We start from the raw sequence: 20,012 nt of genomic DNA, 5'->3' as shown, positions 1-20,012 counted from the left end.
AAACAAAAAAGACACGTATGATGGGTATTTGCGAGCTAACAAGTTGCAAAAGAAGAAACTCCTTTTAACTTTTTTACGTTCAAGACAGGTTGAAATAATGTTATAGTCCACCGGTGACTGTCTTATAAGCAAACTAAACACAATATTGCCTTACGTCAAAATGTATTCTCTTTGATATATTTTGACAGTAGTCACAAGCTGTTCGATGTGGCAACCATGTGCTATCGGCAATTGGCTATTACTCAATGGGCTTCTTTGGTGGCACTGGGTATAAATGAAGTACTTTCGTTGGACTATACTTTGGTTGTAGCGCTTTACAGCCTCGTATCAATCCAACAGCCGTTGAAAGAGAGATCTTCCTGGTTCCACTGGGATATGTCGTATTCGTGACAGAATTGGAATAATGCATTCATTGTGCTGTCCATTAAATGGGCGCTCATGGACTCAATTGATTTGGCGCGCTTTCTCCGGTGAAGGCACTTTCCAGCACCGTCCTGGCTCTAACATCGCACTGATGACATCTGGAGTCAAGCACCGTTCCCGCTGACTAAGTCATCCTACGTCTGAGAATTAGTCATCTTATATGATTTATGCGATTTCTCTCACCCACAAGTGGACTGGAGTTCTATTGTGTCTATGGCACTTTGTATTTTGGATCGAGATACTTCAAGCCCGCACAAGAAAGCTCATACCCTTTCCGTTATATCGCCAACGAACATCTAGAGTTACGTCCTCATATGGACAGCACAAGTATAATGGTCTTCAAACACTCTACAGACTTATGTTCAGCGAGAATGGTTTCCACCGTAAGTGGGACATCCAGAATGGTATGGGTGGACACCTGCATTCAGAATCATTGCTTTATTTTCATACTGCATATTCCCCTGTCAATTACCTGAACTATCACCTCTCAAGCAAAGCGGGAGCAAATAAGTCATCCAGACCTACAGTTTTTCCTTGAAATTAGTTAGGAGGATTAATTAGTCCTAGAAGTCATTCTACCTATACTAGATTGAGATGTGCAATATTAATTAACATTGAGTATACCGAGATTGAGATTGTGACTACTCGATGCTGGAATAATGTGTGGGAATGGTAATCCCTCAGGACACTAGACACGGTCAGTCAGACCACATCCTATCAAGCGAAATAGAAACTAAATTAAGCAACCACATGAACCTAATGGTGTAATGTAATCCTGTCTCTCTTGGCCAATTTGGTTTTTCGGTCTATCGATTCTGCAAAAAAGTGGTATTTTTAATACGAGTAAACGATCACAAGAAAAATTAGCAACGCCTATTGTTATGAAAATAATATTCAAGTCCAAAAGATGACATATGTACCGATACAAGGATTTAGTGCACGTTTTATTAAGTCATGCAAATTCAACACATGAGATGGAATTCAGAAGTGTGTGACACTTAAAATGGTATCTAGGACGCCGTTTTCAAACTGCAAAAATGCAATGGTCAAATAGTAACCTATGTATGTGGCATTTACTATTTATTCAAAACTACGATAGATTAGTTAAAGCATAATAAAAATTAGTTGTGTCTCGATAATTTGTATGAATTAAACTATACTGTCCATTCATAATAGTACATATCTCACTTAAAACACTATTACGGTTTATCATTATACAAGGCAGGAGTACGCCACACATCGTGTTGTGCAACAGGCTTTAGGTTGCGTGCAACATTTTAAATGTATAGCTCATTTTATTATTGAGATATCTTGAGCATAGACGGACGTACACAAAAGAAATTTTTACATCCCCCGGCAGACAAAAGAGAAATTGTGTCAGCCTACTAATTGATTGGCTTCAATAACGCTCCGTCTTACAACTAATCTTCTCTATGTATAAATGATGTTTCATGCAAAATTTCAAACATACAGATGACACATTTCTCAAGATATCTTACTTCATGTGATATCATTCACATTGTCGTTCATTGGGTTACGTTTCATATCTGTGTCCTAATAATACAACTTCCGGTGAACTATGGAGGGAGGATACTAGGTACTAGAACGCAAGATTGCGCTGAAATCAAATCTTATCAACATTTTATAACTATGACTTTGCACTCTATTATTTATTACCTCTTTAATGGCACATATCAAAATCACATATCATTGCAATTATTTCATGTACAAAATTGATCTATTTTGCTAATTTCTAGTTGCCATCATGGATACCCAAAAAGATAATGTAAAAATATTCGGTAACGCTCAGCCGAATCCCTCGGAGTGGCATGCAACATCATCTAATTCAGTGTTACTCATATAAAACGCCGTTTTCGAGATATTTGCGGGTAAGCAGAGAAATAGACAAATAAAGAGACACACAGATATACAGAAATTAAATTTTCTAGCCTCTCAAAGTGATAGACTTCGCTGACGTTCAAACAATTAATTATCGTACACTTCTTAAAAGCATAATCAATTTTAAACACAATACACAATTTTAAGCGTGTTAAAACATACAATACATTGCTATATTATTTAATTGTGTACATTATACTTGAAAAGTATTAAAACTGTAATAAAACCTACCAGCATAAGCTTTCCAGTATAGTTAAGTTTATTACTACAGTACCTACTTGCTTTATTATAGAGCGCTTTCATTAGAGTTATGACGCATCTTTGACAATTACTTTGTATCTTTCATAATTGCTCTCCTCCCTAGCTTTATCTGTTCTTGTTATACACTTAATTGGATTTTTATGAAATTACGTATACCTGGCTCATAACAAAAGTGTTTAAGTATAATAATATATATATAAAAACTACTCATTCATACACATTTTTGTATCACTGCACTACTTTATAATTAACTATTTTAATTACTAATAACTTTAACACTTTAGTCGTTTTTCAATCTGAACCTAAAACTTGGTAAGATTTTAATCATTAAATGCACCCATTCTCCTCTCATTCCTCTCTTCTGCCGACGATTTCACATCTGCCAACATACGGAGAAGAGTTGGCAATTCTCTTCTCCGATGCCCTTTTGAAGAAGTATACTCCGGGAGTAGTTTATAACACCACACTAGAAGACAACTGCGACTCTAGTGAGCCGTGCCAGAATATCTGACAAGCGCGCTATCAGTAAGCTCTTTGGACGATTCCATTTTAATTGCAGTCACCTCTCCTTGTTTGCCGATTCTGTAGAATATGTATCTGTTAAACTGTTGGGGTTATGGGCTGCTGACTTGTATAGCAACGGTCTACTTATTAGTCAACCTCCACAAGTTCTCCATGGATTGGGTACTCCTCTACTCGTCCCTGTAGCTCTACAGGAACCATGAAAATTCGATTGTGCTTAACTCGTACATATGACTACGACCATACGACTCACTAGGCCATATGACTATGTGCAACCACACGTCACACATGCTGTACACTGCTGTCCTGCAAGATGTGTTAATCTTTTTACAATGATATTGTGCATTTCGCATGCTACTTTCAAATTGATGATGCATGCTCCTGATGATATAATTCTACAGGTCTCATAATTTATATATGGTTCCAAGGCATATTTCTACCATTAATTCATATGTCTGCTCAAGATATTTTGGATGGTGTACTCAAATTGCATAGGCAATAAAAATATAAAAGGAAATATTTTATGAAAAAACAAGCATTTTATTGATATTTAACAAAATTAATTTCTGATTTTTCCAACTTCACTACGCATGTAGAAAATCAGTTTGCTGACAGTCATATAGTAACATATACAAAATAATTCACTTTAAAATCATTACCAAGAGAGCTTTGAAGGACTTGAGGGAGCAAAACCATTTGCTCATTAGCAAATAAATGTGCACGAACTGCATTTATTGTACAAATTTAGTTTCAACATAAGTACATTACTCTAAACCAAACACTCCTAACTGCACATTTAAAATGGAACTTTGTGACCTACATATCTATCCTCAAATACTACAGTATGGAACAAGTTTAAATACTTAAGGATAAAACTGTTCTGGAATAAAAGGAACAGATTGAAATCGACAGAGGGTAACTTAATTGTAACACGCGGCGATTTGCTAAATCAATTAACGCTCTGAAGCTGACTGTCTCCAGCTGATGGAATTATTGTTCGTTTGACTTTGTCTCATCGGGAGGTTGCAATCTGTTCCCAAAGGGAAGTGCGTGTGCGGTGTTTAATGAATGATGAGCCGGCTTTACATGTGGGGTTAGGCTCAGGTAACTCAGGATTGTTTCTCTAGGACTGATGCCGTCTATGTCACTTCGTCACTCAGTAATCGTCAACGAACTCATCACTGACAAGAATAGTGCTACTGAATTAAACAAGCAACAGTATTAATTAAGAATCTTAATGAGATACACGGATAAACATAGTTGTATTTATTTAACGGGGTATTGTGTTTCATGATGACGATTTAAAGTAGAATTAGCTGAAGCTCATCAACTATGACCTCTCCATAGTTTAATACTGTTTTAATAGTCCAATATCGGTTTGTTGTATCAATAAGATAGATATGTTACATGTTAAGTAACATGCCTGTTAGGTGCCAAATAGATTTTTATGTGAACCTAAATATTGAGTTTTTCTATTTAATGCCCACTTTTTAATGCTCAAAATGAAATAAATTATCTTAGTCTGTTTTATAGGTTGTTTTAAGTACAAGTATTCATTAAATTATCCTTTAGCGTAAAATTAAAAGCAGAGGTAACTTAAAAGTTTTGAGTAGTCAATTCCAACCACGTAACTCCATCACACTAAAAGGCATACACAAAGTAACCAAGGGTACTTCCCAATTATAAACATCTTATCCCAATTAATTAGGGGGCAATTAATTTGTACGAGCAGCAACAGCAAGTTTTTTGCAAGTTTATCTTCAACTTAGATGTCCCTTCTTTACACAATGGCTGGTGTATAAATTCCTGCAATTTTGCAATATAAGGATATGAGTATGCACTTTAGAATTTTATATTCTGTACTTTTGTTTTACAATGTGAGTTGTGAATATTTTGTAAAATCCCAAACTTAGAACGGCCATAATTTTGTATAGGAATAATATATGTATTTTATAAACCGTGTTAAATCTATTTATATATTCTTTTGTTCCAAATTTAAACTCGTACTGAGTAACAATTAAAATTAATATATTTTGTACACTTCTGCAACAAAAATTGTAATTTGTGTGACTCTAAAATTAAAACTATAATCAAAGAAAAGCTCAATCACTCACCCTGCCATGCTCTGCCTACTCGTAAAATAAATAACAAATATTTATTTCCAGCGCTACGAGATCGTTCCAGACAAAATCCGACTTTAAAGACTCATAATAATAATAAAGAAATAGTTACTGACAAGCGAGTTCTTCTCTTAGTAAGAACACAAAGCTCCTGCAAATATTTTTGTTTTGTTTTAATCAAAATCAATATTGTGTATAATACTGTAATCTGGCGTAGAATTGTATTAATTGGCACTTTATTGTAGAACTACATTATTTTTATTATTATATTGGTATTGTAGAACTGTAATCAAAACAATCTTGAAGTACTTTAAAATAACTATAAATTTGAGCCATTTATTTAAGACTTTCAAGTTATCGAAACACTATGAACTTGCTATTATCATTAAAACTGTATTTTTAGTTAAGATAAAACATAAAAACTACTTCTTATTCTAATATATTACAGTGTATTTTACTGGCTTAGCTTTGGTAAAAACTATCCATTCAAGGGTCTGGCGAAATTTCTGTCTGACTCTTCGTCCGCACGATGACTAGAGATCTAATAGATCTATGGACTTGAAATTTGCATGCAACTTCAGCTTGATTGCAGTGAATGTGAAATAGACAGGCTGTCGAAATACACCAATAAAGATATCTTCTTACCAAAAGATTGCATCATAAAGACATAAATTATAACTTAACCTATTTCAGTACTGTAAATTTAAACATATATATATATATATATATATATATATATATATATATATATATATATATATATTAATGTAGTGAAAAGTAACTAATATATATATATATATAAGACCTTTTAAAAAATCTTTTTATTGATATACACGTGTTTCGGTTTTTAACCATCATCAGTGTACATTAACTTCTAAATAACTAATAAACAATTAAATAAACCCGTGTGGACCTTTTAAACATATGTTAAATTTAAATGATACAGTTGTAAGTTTTTATCAGTAATCTGTATTTAATATTTTAATTTGTTCAAAAATTGGATTTGTCCAATTTTTAGATTACTATTTATAATGTTATTAGGGTATTTATTATAATTTAGATAGATACGTAATTCTTCTTTTGTGTTTAATTTCTCTCCTTTCCTTTCGATATCTAAAATTTCCATGTTCTTTTCAATATGTGTGTAGTTTTATGGTCAGTTTCCAATAAGTGTTCAGCAAAATCTGATTTTATTGTAGACATCTTATTTGTTTTCAAAGCTTGTATGTGTTCTTTAAAACTTTTATTAAAATTTCTTCCAGTTTGCCCAATATAATAGCTTTCACAGTCACTACAGTTCATTTTATAGTTATGTGTGTGTTTTGATGTCTTAAAATAATATTCAAAATCGCTCAATATAAATTTAATATTTATATGGTGGTTTACTTTGTTTCAGAGAGAGCCAACTTATTGTATACACAACTGATTATTTTCACGTAAGTAGAAATTTAGTAATTGAATAGTTTTAACATTTGTACATAATGTATGTTTGTCACTAAGTAAATTTAGTACAATCACATTACAATACTTATAATGTTGTTATACTGTCAAATTATGTTTGATCTCAAAGTATGTATATATTTTTATTTTGTAAATAAATAAGAGATAGAATTTACAATCTCTCTTTATATGATGGTCTAGGAGGCAAGAATACTGTATAAGCATACAATCTGGATTTAAAAAAACGATAGGAGTTGTGTCGTAAGGATGAAATCGATCGTCACCCTTGCTAGTTTTGAGGGATCCAATTGGATTGTATCGATAGGGTTGAATTTAGACAGAATAATTTTTCTTAGATTATATTTTTTCCTGTCTTAATACATTTAAAATCAAAGGTTTAAATGCGTTTGCGACCCTAAAAAGAACTGTCTTTTAGTTTTTTCAAATTTCAATGTCTAGAGGGATGAAATTTGATACACGTGCGTCAGAACTAACAAATATTAAATCAAATAAATTTCATAAAGAGGTTGAAATAGGGCTGCAGTCCCTAGAAGAAATATATTTGGGGTTCAACCCCCTGATATCCTACGGTGATATCAAGATTTGAACCACATGTGTTTTATGCTGAACTGAAAGACTTGTCATGAAGATCAACCACCCGTAACTGGTTGCAATGCGGTTGCAACCACTATAAAAATCATATTTTTTGCATTGTTTTTGAAAACAAATGTTAAACCAATTTTCCTAAGGCGTAGTTAGGACTTAAAAGTTATATTTCAAGCCTACGATAGTTTATAAAGTTGCCTCCTTTACCAAAATACAATCATGAAGAAGATATGCCTGGCTAATACTGGCAGCAGCTTTTACTTATTACATCACTATACACAATGATAACAGCCTAGCAGACATATTTTCTCATACTAAAATCTACATATCATACAAAGATTCCTATAGTTATTATTTCTATATGAAGAGCAACTACCTATTTAATTGAAGCATTGTGTGGCATTGGTCAGAGAGAGGTTGTATATTTCAGACGTGCAATTCATTCATTGTTGCGAGAGGCATTTATGTATAAGTAGTTTCAAGAATGCATTTGCATTCCTTCCTTACTGTTGAAATTGGGAGTTCCTTATGCGCGTGTATAAGTGTCTCATCAATTAAATGGATATTTTGTCTCCAGGAACTCGAAGCCTCTCAATAACGGTACAAGTAGTAATATGGGAGACAATACAAACTGTTAGGTCTCTTACTCCTCTTCAAGTTGTGCTTTAACCCAATGAAGTCTGTAGAACAAAACTCTACGCACAATAAATACTGGAAACCAGTTTCAGTTATAAACTCTGTATTAGTTTCAAAGACTTGCAGTACATATTAGTATCGTGAGCAGAGGTAGGCCAGCAATCCCGAATACACAATACAAGTTTCTATGAATACCTGGTGAATTTCCTTTTCACAGAATGTGTGGCAGATATTGTTAGCATTACCCTTTGAAAAAACAACTGCGGTGAATTTTTAAAGACCTAGAGATGCTCTGCATCGTGTTGATGTTATGGTTTTGTGAAAAGATTCTACAACGTCAAGTTCTTAGTAATGATTGCTTATCGATGAGAATGGCATTATGACGGTTACCTGTGACTGAGAAAGTTATTGGCCATAGTTAGGAGAAAAGGGATTGTAAACAAGAGGAATATTTAGAGTAAGATTGAGGTTATCAAGTATATTTTTGTTGGTTGTTTCCATAGTGTTATGGCGTAACTAAAGAATTGCAGGCTCATCCAGCCCAAACCCCTGCATAATCAAGCTACTGTGAGAAATCGTCAGTTATTTCATAGGCTCCATTAAAAAACCCTTCAGCATGAGACGTCCGACAGTTTAGTGCTGAAATGCAAAACAGAGCAGTAAATAAAGGAAGGAGAAGGAATCCTCAATAAGAAAGAAAAGAAGACAGAAGGTTACCACCTATAAGAGTCATGATAACAATAAAGCAAGAGATGTACAGGAAGGGATCTGGATGTTATGAAAACCCCAGGATTGTCACAACAGTCCTAATATCTCATAATCAGTATTATGTTCTGCTTCTGAGTAGATCGTTCATGACTCCTTCTATAGAAGGAGAATATATTCACCAGAGTCAGCAAAATTTAAGTCACGACATGAAATATACAGATTATTATTCTTAGTAAAACTGTAAGGTACTAAATTTCTATATTAATGAATTTTCAGGCCATACCATAATTCGAGGATTTCTCACACAATTAAATCCAATACTCTATTTAACTGCATTTTAGCATTCATTTGATACTCTCAAACACAAAATACACAACCATGGAATTGTCACTCATGCAGAATTGGCTTCAAGTCTTTGTGCCTGCATCCAAAGTGACCACCCGTACTTATGAATAGTCTTATTTTATCACGAGGACTGTAAAGTCAATAATGTAGAGAAGAAATTGAGATAAACAAAAATACATTACTCTTGGAGAGTTGATTAATCATTATCGTCACATACACTTTAGCAGATGTGGTAACGATAAAAAAATCATAATGTGATATTTGGAACTCTGGTTAATCTTTACTAAATATATCGTACAATATTGCTCAATTCTATTGAGGTTTAAGATTGTCTGAACCTTCTATTATCTCGCCAAATAAGATGTAAGAAATGCGTCAGTAAGTTAATAAGCAAATCCAAGATTTACCTTTATGTACAAACTATATAGTACTCATTCATAAAGAATAAAAATGGTTTGTTTACTTTATTATAGTTTTAGGAATGACAACCTTCTGTATGGACATCAATCGAATTCCTCCCGTCGAAGCAATAGGTTAGACCACAAGTTGACCGGGCTAAACTATCCCTGAGGGGCAAAATGTATTGTCAGGGGCCCTTGGGGAAATCACCTTTGTCTTACTTCACGCCCCTTTGTTTTACTCACAGGGACATTTCCTACAGACTTCCTGTTACAACAACCGACCACCAGGTGTCACCATGTTTTCCTTATATTACCGGCTTAACTTTGTATAAGTAATAAACAGCCTGTTCGCTATTTTCCCTTACGCAGAGTCTACGGCAAGTGGTGTGGAGTTTTTGCAACGTACGAGTATTTTCGTCTTTTTGAAGAAAATAATGGTGCAAGACAGTTGTTTACCTAAACATTAATTTGGATCTAATGTACGTAAGGTCTGGAAATATTTTCCGACGTTATTAGTTCATAGTTTTTGTTAGTATAAAACTTTTTTGTTTTTAAGTGAAAAGGTTAAAAAAGTAAAACTGTCTAAAACTTAAGAATAAAAGTTGATTTTTCTTTCCAACATTCATCTTAAAAGTGGCTTATACCTATGAATAAACTTTCACCATTTTATCTCATAAAAACAAAGTGATTAGTAAATATTTCTATGACTTCTTCACATGATTTGACATTGCCACTAATTAATAAACGTGTGACTAGCACAGTTAATAAAGGTCGAATCACAAAGTTAATGATGTGATATCACTGAATAATTCTGAAGCAAATTTTCAAATTTGTTTTATTAAAGCCATGAACGATTCCTTACATCATCCTTGACCTGGTAATAAATAGTAGTAGACATAAATTACTCTAGTGGTAAAAATAGGAACCTGTCTACCGTTTGAGATTCTGACCAGTGCAACGTAATGTCTGGAAAGTGCAGCTGGAGAAACTTTCTAGAGACGGCTGATAAATGAGAACGAATTAAACCCGGGATTAATCCCGGCCACTGGAAAAGTAATTTAAAAAGATATTGAATCCCCAGGCAATGCGCTGTTACCTCCTCCTGGACTTCGAGTAAGCCAATCGCTTGCGTCTGGAAATTCGTGTATGCTGAACACTAACGTTAGCTCCAATTGGCTAATTGTTATTACACGTTTTCATAAATTAAGAAAATGAAGTGTTGAAAATGTATAGTAAGTTATAATTTGAGTTTATAACTTCGTGTTGGATCTTGTGACACTATCACTCAAACCTTCATAACATATAATTAAATACTTTTGATTGTATGATCTAGTATGTATCGTACAAACAAAAGCTTCTCTTTGACATTGCATTTCCATAGTTCTTGAAATAGATGCTGAAATGAATTTACGAATAACAAATCAGTCCACACAAAGAATCGTTTTTGAAGAGAATCGCATAACAACGATCTCATTGTTAGAGAAGCCTTAAGTTATTTATAAGTCTGGTGAAATATAAAGAAGTTGTGTAAACAGAAAATGTTACGTCCGGAAAAATGAAACTGTATCTTGGAAACTTGTTAAAAACGTTTTATGTCACAACTAGTCGTGTGATTTTGTAACTTGGTTCTGGTATTTTAAATATTTTTACATAGATTTTATTTTATTATCATATAACGAACTAGCACAAAAAACATGTATAATTTATGATTTTAACAGCGTTCTAATTTCATAAATGCTACAAACTTTATAATCTAAAACATTTACAATTTCTTTATTAAACTCATGTTTTTGGTTTTGGCGCCAGATGACGACAAATAGAAAACTTTAAAACTAAAATGCAACACGTTCACTACACATTGGCTTTACACCAATAGCTGACCATGACACATACGAGGTACCCAATGGTTACATAGGTGCTTGTTAGCGCAAGAAGTATACATTAAGATAAATAATTCTGACCAAAATATACGTAGTATTCAAAATAAACTAATCAGTTTTACAGATGAAAACAAATGCAAAGTGCAATCAATGTGTACAAGAAAAATAATTACATAAAGGAAATAAGATGAAAATATCTCAGCGAAAGGTTAATTTTTTAAATGATTTTGACCATAAACCATTTGCTAAAGTTTTGAAACACAAAATTAAATACCATCCATAACTTTATAGAATAATTTATTTTTCAACCAGCAACGTCTGATTTGTAAAAGTCTCTTTAAGAAAAGTCTAGGACTCAGTAAGATAAAGCCAATTATGCCTTCGTTGACAAATTTATATTGATAACCGACCAACCAGTACGTGATCAACAATCATATCCTGTAGAGCTGTTGAATTATTCATTGTTTCCAGCTCATTGATGGACGATAGATATGATTTAACAGGCTGTTTCGATTAATAATATTTGTTTTTTTGTAATACAACTTTATAGGCCAAACCAAATTATTACCATTTTGTATTACTCGTAACAATTGCACATTGTATGGCAAATTTCATAATTTATTCTAAAAATTTTAACACTCACACCACATCCAAACTTACAACATACGTCCTACGCCAATTTCACTAATCGAATCGGGCGATCACCAAGATGGAATTCTTCGCATTTTTAAAGACCAGTGTGATGTAGCCCAGAGGGATTTTTGAAAAAATAACAGGCCTATATGTTAACCAGAGACCCTAAGAATATCCACGTAAAATTTCAGTAAAATCTGTCCTGTAATTTTACGTGATTGAGTAATACACAAGCGCGCGCGTGCGCACACTTACACAATTATATTTTTATATCATATTATAGATAAGCACGTAATTTACAATATATAGAACAAAATTTGAATAGCCATAGCAATGTGAGTAAATCACTTTAACTACAGTTTAATACTTAAAACTGAAAAGAACTAAATAACATTGAATATCATTTATCTATTTATCTGAGTTGATACTTATCGAATATGTTGACGTTTAAAGTGAAACTTACTCTGCTTAACAAGCACGATGTACCTTGACTAGTGCTTCTTTCGGTGCAGTACCCAACAAGTACTCACAGTCGAAGCATAAGAAATGAAGTTGCTCGGTCTGCATAATTGTGAGTTCTTACAGTAAAAATGGAACCTTAAATGTGAGGTTTCGAAAGCGACAAAGACTTCCAGAACAAACAGCTCCAGGTAGGTCTAAAAACATTTATTGATTGTAAAGAAGAGTTGAACGCATCTGCCTATTCCCCCTCCCCCCACCAAACTCTTGCCCTCCTGTTTTTTGTCTTTTTAGAAGCCACGCGGTCGGTCGTGCCTTCATGATGCAACACGTGCCGTGGTGTAAGCATCATGTGTTACATCAATATGCTTGTAATGTGCCGTGTGTGTAGTATTGTGTATGTGCTTCTCTGGACTTTGGTGCTGGGTGTCAGGTAAATATTTGCTTATGACAACCTTTCTTTTCTCAAGTATGATTTTATCGTGACTCTCGCCACAAAATTTCGATTTCATAATTTCATTCGTGCATTCCTAATTTTATATCTTAAATTTTGACATCTGAAGAAGGTGATAATTACCAGCTCTAAATCAGTGTTTTACGTTTTTGTAACATGAAAAATCTTAACTCCGAAATCTTGTTATCATTAGTAAAACTTGTTTCCTAACTAAAAAATCTTGAAGATGCGTGTGATACTGTCTCATATATTTAACTAAGAGTTCCCCGTGGCTTTGCACGCGATTTCCTATTGAACAACATTTGTTCAATAGGAAAAGGCTTACCCTTTTTAATAGCAATAAACACACCTGTAAATAAAAGATGACCACTGATATTCGAATCTATCTATTGGGAAATAATTGGACTTTTAGTTAAATTTTAAAAAGCAATGTTCAGTTTCATGACTCCCAAAGGAATAAACACATGTCTGCAAAATGCCATAATATTTGAATGAATAGCTTCAAGAATGTCAATATAACGAACTATTTTAGACCAGAGTGGAGGAATATAAGTCTGTAGAAAACTTAGTGAAATTGCTTATAATGATACTCTATGGTGGAACCCTATGATAATTTAAATCGGAAATAGACGTATTAATGCACCTATTATTTCATAATTCATTGTTAAGAAGTTCAAAAGCCAAGTTCTCTCTAGCTCTTATGTAAGATTTAGTGCGTGAAGAAGCATTACTGGTTTTAATCAATTATATTTCACACCCCATAGAATTTGTTTTCTTTCCACTATCCAAACCATACATACTGGATCTAAAAAGTCTAATTTTACAGAAAGGGTATCTTTTCAGCCCTACTCAATTTCTTCAGGTCTAAAGTATTTCTGGTGTAATTGTGGTGTTTTTATTGTTGCCTTGATCAAGTATGTACGCCTGAAAAGTCCTCTTCAGTCAAAAAGCGTCTACTTTCACTCCCTTCTAATTTGCTTGTGGTCTACATTATTCCCGGGGTCGTAGTTGTGTTTTTTTTTTTTTATCGATCAGGAATTTATATTCATACATTGTTTTGAAAAACCTTCTTAAATCACAAAGCGTCTACTTCCAGTTATAATGATCTACTTCTGGTCAAAGATATTTCCGGTCCCGTAGTAGTAGTGTTTGCTTTGTTGCGCCGGTCAAGAAAATATACACTTACATCTGGAAAGTTGACTTCGATCAAAATATGCCTACTTCTTGCCATTTTAATCCATTTCCGACTTAAAGTATTACCTATTAAGAGATTAAGACACGTATGTGTCAAATTTTACCTTTTTAGTACAAAGTGAAATAAAAAAACTAAATATAGTTCTTCTAGGGGTTTCAACCCGCTTTTAGCCCCTATGAGTGGTTGATATTTATTGAAATGCTTTGTTTTGTCTGTAGAAAGCGGAAGACTCGTGTGTATCAAATTTAATTGTTGTAAGATATCTAGAAGTAAAAAATGGAGGTTGAAACACATTTAACGCGTATGGGTGATTGATCTTCATGAAAAATATTTCGTTTGTCTGTTGAGAGCATGATCCACGTGTGTCACATTTCATATTTAGAGGACATTGGATGTTGAAAAATAAAATATAGGTCTCCTAGGGATTGCACCCCATTTCAACCCCAGTATTGTTGCTGTAGTATAAATGCTTTTGTGTTTTGTTTAAGTTATAAGAAACACGTGTGCCAAATTTCTTAGATATCGGACGTTGAAGAATTATTAGTAAATGAGTGGCTTTGCCTTTTATATATATAGAAATCACTTAGTTGCCAAAAATCAATAAACATTGAAGATGATATGGCTTTAATAGTCATATTTAATTAACTAACTAGACGACATCATAACCGATGGCGAATTAGTGTTTTATGTGAATTAAAATACTGATTCACTTTTTGTCTGCTTCTGTTTTTATTCATGTTATTGGGAAAATTATATGTTTTCTCATGTTATCTCATCGATGTCTAGTTGTCAGCTGTCACAATTAGTAGTAAGACACGTGTTATTTGTTACAGAGGTGTCCGCATGGCTGTGCTGCACCCTTACATCGTGGTGGTGGCGTGCGCGCTGACTACAGGCGTGGCTGCCTACAACGACGAGCACTACCCCATCCTGGCTCAGTTTCTGGGGGCACCCACCCCAGACTCCGAGACCACTTCCTACCTGCTTCCCCGCCTCGCCCACAAGTACCGACCCTCCGAGGGAGGCTGGATCGGCGTCACCGACCCTGAACTTTACATGCTCACCGAGAAAGAGGACGAGGAAACACAAGTAAGCTGTAGTTTCACTTTGTGCAGAAGCAATCGTTACATCCCTTCACTCCCCTAGGAAGGTGTTGACTTTAGGAGTTTATCCACAGACAAAACAGCATAATATTAAAAACTGTCACTGTTTCTCGTTTATAAAATAATTTATGCACTTGATCATTTGTGATGGCCTACTGAATATAGTAGTATAAAATACTCATGCCATTTTGGAACTCTTTGACTTGAATTTGACTTGCAGCCGTTTCACCAATAATTCACAACTAATAATAAACTAGTTTTATAACTACTCCGTGTGTGAGGAATTCCGATTTATGACAAATATTTTCCTATAGATCTCACGCTCTATCCTTGTTACTTAATGGTTTAACCTTAAATGTAGCAAACACCTTCTTTGAAAATGGGACTTGGAAATGGGTTTTTTTGCTAACATTCAACTACAAAAAAGAATGTTAAATGTTCCAATTGTAAAAACGACCTCTTTTCGTTTGTGCTCGTTTTACGCACACAAATTCAAATATAATTCGATATTTCGCATTCATACATTTTAACTTGTATCAAAATATCGATGTTAGAAATGTGTACTAATAATAAATTGCTATATAATTATTAACCCAACAGATCCTTCTTGTAGAGTCATATCGTTGTCGGTCTGTGTGTCTGATAACTCCCCATAGAAAACATCTTCAGACTTTAAACTTGGTACATATGTTTATCTTGATGCAACGAAGAGTACTACTAATGTAAAAGGTCAAAGGATAGCAAAGTTAAAAAGTATACTAATCTGGAAAAAGTTACTGTCAATTCGATAAATACTTTCGTTTTGTCGGTTCTTTGATATTCCATTGTATCAGTTTGTTCGCTTCGGCAGTCAATTGATTAGCTCTAAAATTGAAATTCTGATTTGTTTACAGTTTTAGACATGCCGTCGCGTCGCATCGAGGAAAGATTGCCTCGTCATCATCAATCATTGCTTCAATCACTTCCCGATAGAAACCTCTTTAATCGTACGCAACCACACATCGGCATATGTTACTTCACTATAATAGTGATTTTATATATGTACGAAGCTCTTTTATTTCTGCAAGTTTTGTAGCAGAGTTCAAGGTATTATAAAATATGTAAGTCATGCGTTAAGCTCATTTCAGAATTGAACACCGAGACTAAAAGTTTTAATTGGAATTAAATATTATTTGTTTAAGTTAAATTTACACCAGATTTTTAACCGGTTACTTTTGGCCAGATCCTAATGGCTCAGTAAAAAATAAATAATTTTTTACAGCTCTGTAGAGGCTCGTTATAAATAATTTGTTGTAAACTGTGTATTTTATTTTATTTTGGCTGCAAATAATGGATAAATTTGAGTTGCTATTTTGCTTCTGAGAACGAAAACACCCTTAGTGTAATATACATTACAGTTCTTACCTGTTCATCTGAAATATAAGACACTTAGGAAATTCACCAACTACCTACACACTTAATATTATCAGTTGAAAATCGTTATGTTCTAGATGCTACCTCTAGGGGAATTTTTACTTCAACATACATTTTCACTTGTTTAATAACTGCTAGGGATTAAGCTATTATTCATTCAACTTTCTTACAAAAAACATTACCAGTATGAAGATGCCCGTTTAGTACTGACCCAAATTGTCATTATATTCAGTGTTTCCCAATATTAAACATATACTGTACACCACATTGTCTGATCAGTACTAATATAATCAACAGGGTTAATACTAACTTTACCGGTAACTGTAGGAGAATAAACGGCGACTCAAGCGGACCGGACTGGGCGGCGGCCCTTCCCTCTCCATCGTCAACCCTCTGGATGTGCTGCGGCAGCGACTGTTACTGGAGATAGCGCGTCGCCGCATGCGTCAGTCTGAGGAGAAGATAGCGGAGAACCGCAAGTGGCTCAAAACCATCGGCAAGCGATCCGTGTCCGCCCAGCAGGACGAGGACAGTCTCGAGGATGCAGCAAACAGGTGAAAAAATATTCCGTCATTTTATTACACCAGTTTAAACAATAAATATAGTGTGGTTAGTGATAAGAACCTACCTATTCCTTTTTCTAGGATCCTGATGCATGTATCAGGGAACGATACATGTATCAGTTATTCGTTAAGTGGGAAATAATACTAAAAAGATCTTTTTCTACTTATTTTTTTCAATGCAAAAAATCATTTACTTCATTTATATACGAGGATGTACTTGTATTTATATAAAATAGTATCGAAGAATGCGTTGACATACTTATAAACTATATAACTGTCCCACCCTTTACTTTCTTTTTAGAACTTGAGAGAATAATATGCTCTTCTAGAGACAGGCATGGAAGATGGTTTAGCAGGGATACATTGTAATACATTCCTGCGATCTTCCTGGTCAAATTTAGTAATTGCAGCTTTCGATCAGAGTTGAGAAACCTCCCCCCTGGAGTGTGAAAGACTTACTCAAATTCTGGGAGTTTCATATCTAACTGGATCCTATGGTTTGTAAGCGTCTTGTTCAAGTCTGCCTTTAAAGTGGTCGTGATCGCTTATGCATTGCCTGATTTCGTTGAAACAAGTACCGTTGGAATTTTAATGAAATTTTTAAATTAGTTGATGTCTAGTTAATATTTTATGACTGTACCGGTTTTTTATTTAACTTTAAAAATGTGCAACAGACACCATTTTATAAATTTAAAAGAAAATAGCACAATAATTTTTCTTTGCTTGTCTCTTTTTTTATTCAAATCTGTGTGCCAAAATTTGGGTTTTACGCTTAACTAGTTTTAGAGTTGATAATATTTTTAATAAAAATACAACTAGCTGCTAAACGAGACATTTCTCGACCTACGTTTATGTGACCTTGTTTCAAATAATAAGTACTATCAGCCACAAAAGTTTGTGAATACCCTGTAGAGCGTTTGACCCGTCTATCACTCTTACGTTCTATAAACACACCACGTATTAATTCTCTTGGTAGTTGAAAGTACAAAACATTAAAACACGAATATTGGTATGTTGCAGACTGGTGTCTGGTGAAGTAACAAGTGGACAGGCTGCGTCGCCGCCTCGCTGGTCGAGCGCTTCGTAGACACCCGCTATGCTCCCGTCAGTATCAGAACCACTGTACAGTATTATATCTGGCTTCACCTAATCTGTACTTATTTTATAACTGCTACTAGTATGGCATTAAGATAGTGCAATTAGTTTTAGGGTGGCTAATTTTTTTACTATTTCAAAAAATGATAGTGAAGCCTATTTGTCAGGGGGATATCTCGAGAAAAAAATTCAACTATTGAACTTTAATTTTGCATCAAATTTAATTTCTACAAATGGAAGATCGAGTTTAATAGTGATAACAATTTTCCATGACATGCCCCTCATTCATAACGAAGTCTGTTTAGTGACACGTAGAGTGACGCAATCCCACCTTGTATATATAAATTTATGTTTATATGTGCAAAAGGTAGGTCGCCTTTTGAGTTTTGGACAACCATGGATGTCTACAGGGAACCATGGCGAAGATGTGACTTATGTCGAGATTGCGACCATTTTCTTGGCACTAAACACTAAATATTAGTAACATATCATCACTTAGGATCAACATAATTTAATACGTCAACTACACGTGGGTGAATCCAATCCTTGGATCAAAGTGTTCATATAAAAAGTGATAAAGATTATAATTAGTCATGCATGCAACACTTTACTTATACATAATATAAGTGAAATCATGCATCGTTAAGCTCGTATTCATAATTTACTGAAACAAAGAAACCATTTAACTCAGATAATAATTGACTAAACTCATTTAAAGTTTTCAAGTTATAATAGATTTAGTCGACGCTTGTGATTCTCCTGCATCCCTCGGGGCTATTTATTTAGCCGAAGCCAATTAAATTATCCACTTCATTTGGTTTTTAACTGTTTAATTAACAGTAGAGAAATAATATGATGATCTATCTGCAGCTTACGTTTGAATAAATTATTTAAACTTTAGATTCAGTTATAATTAGAACCTATTCTTGATGCTTGCTGGAGTTACCTTCTTCACTACGTTTTAAAACCATGGTCCGTTAAAAAATACATATTTTAGAGTAGATTTCAAAATAGTTTCTATTCCTACGAGTGGATACATTACAAATATTTCATATAAGAAAAACATTCAAAAGTATAGAATGTGATTAAAGTATCGAATACGCTACAGATTTGCATACGGACTTACCGTGTTAAAAAGAATTATTTTACACATCATTTGGTTGTTTGTTTTTAGAACAATGATACGCCAATACGAGAAATGTTCTCTTAATCAACTAAAAATTGAAAACCTAAAGTTAAATTCACAGTAAATTTAAATTGTGCACATTTTAAAATCTAAGAAAAACAGCGAACGTTAAAAGAACGTCAGTCCGAGTGTTTGGCTAGAACCACATAAAACCTGGAACTTACATAAAAAAGCAACTATAAAAAATTGAATAATTTACAAGAGAGACATATTTCATATCTAGAGTCTGTATAACGTAGACATAACGTAACATGTCACGAAATAATCCGGTTACACTGTCTACAAAAAAAAAACATCTGTTTATATAAATCAATTGGTAAGTCAGATTGTTAGCCTCATTTTTATTTTGTTAGTAGAGTCTAGTGAATTCTCTATAAAGAATGATCAAGGAAGGGTATCTGTTCTCCTTTTTTTTTAATAAAAAGCTACACCAGTGATTATAGATGTGTACTTATTACTCCCTTTCAATAAAAAGTATAATTTTAAAAGCGTAGCCTATACAAAGTAAACCCCTTCATGAACGTAACGACCACAAAACACAAGACACAACTACACGTGCAGAAACTGGCAATAACGTCTACAGTATCGTTTCTGTTCAACTTTAACAATCGTTTGAGGAAACAAGAAACTACTTTTCGTTAGAAATGTGTTTTAGAAACAAATTCTCCTT

General features: G+C 33.9%; 1 protein-coding gene across 1 annotated transcript in view; it reads left to right on the top strand.

The window, feature by feature from the left end:
• LOC124359568 (diuretic hormone 45) overlaps positions 1-20,012 on the top strand; it is a 283,362-nt gene that overhangs the window by 259,032 nt on the left and 4,318 nt on the right. The window contains exons 3-6 of the mRNA XM_046812434.1: positions 6,622-6,661; positions 14,816-15,071; positions 16,826-17,052; positions 18,082-18,165. Of these exons, the coding sequence (XP_046668390.1) occupies positions 14,826-15,071; positions 16,826-17,052; positions 18,082-18,148 (540 nt within the window). The 5' untranslated portion in view covers positions 6,622-6,661; positions 14,816-14,825 and the 3' untranslated portion in view covers positions 18,149-18,165. The remainder of the gene's footprint in view (positions 1-6,621; positions 6,662-14,815; positions 15,072-16,825; positions 17,053-18,081; positions 18,166-20,012) is intronic.

This window comes from Homalodisca vitripennis, chromosome 4 (assembly GCF_021130785.1).
Source record: "Homalodisca vitripennis isolate AUS2020 chromosome 4, UT_GWSS_2.1, whole genome shotgun sequence".
Lineage (NCBI taxonomy): Eukaryota > Metazoa > Arthropoda > Insecta > Hemiptera > Cicadellidae > Homalodisca > Homalodisca vitripennis.
The sequence above is the reverse complement of the archived record's forward strand: the minus strand, read 5'-3'. Positions and strand labels throughout refer to the sequence as shown.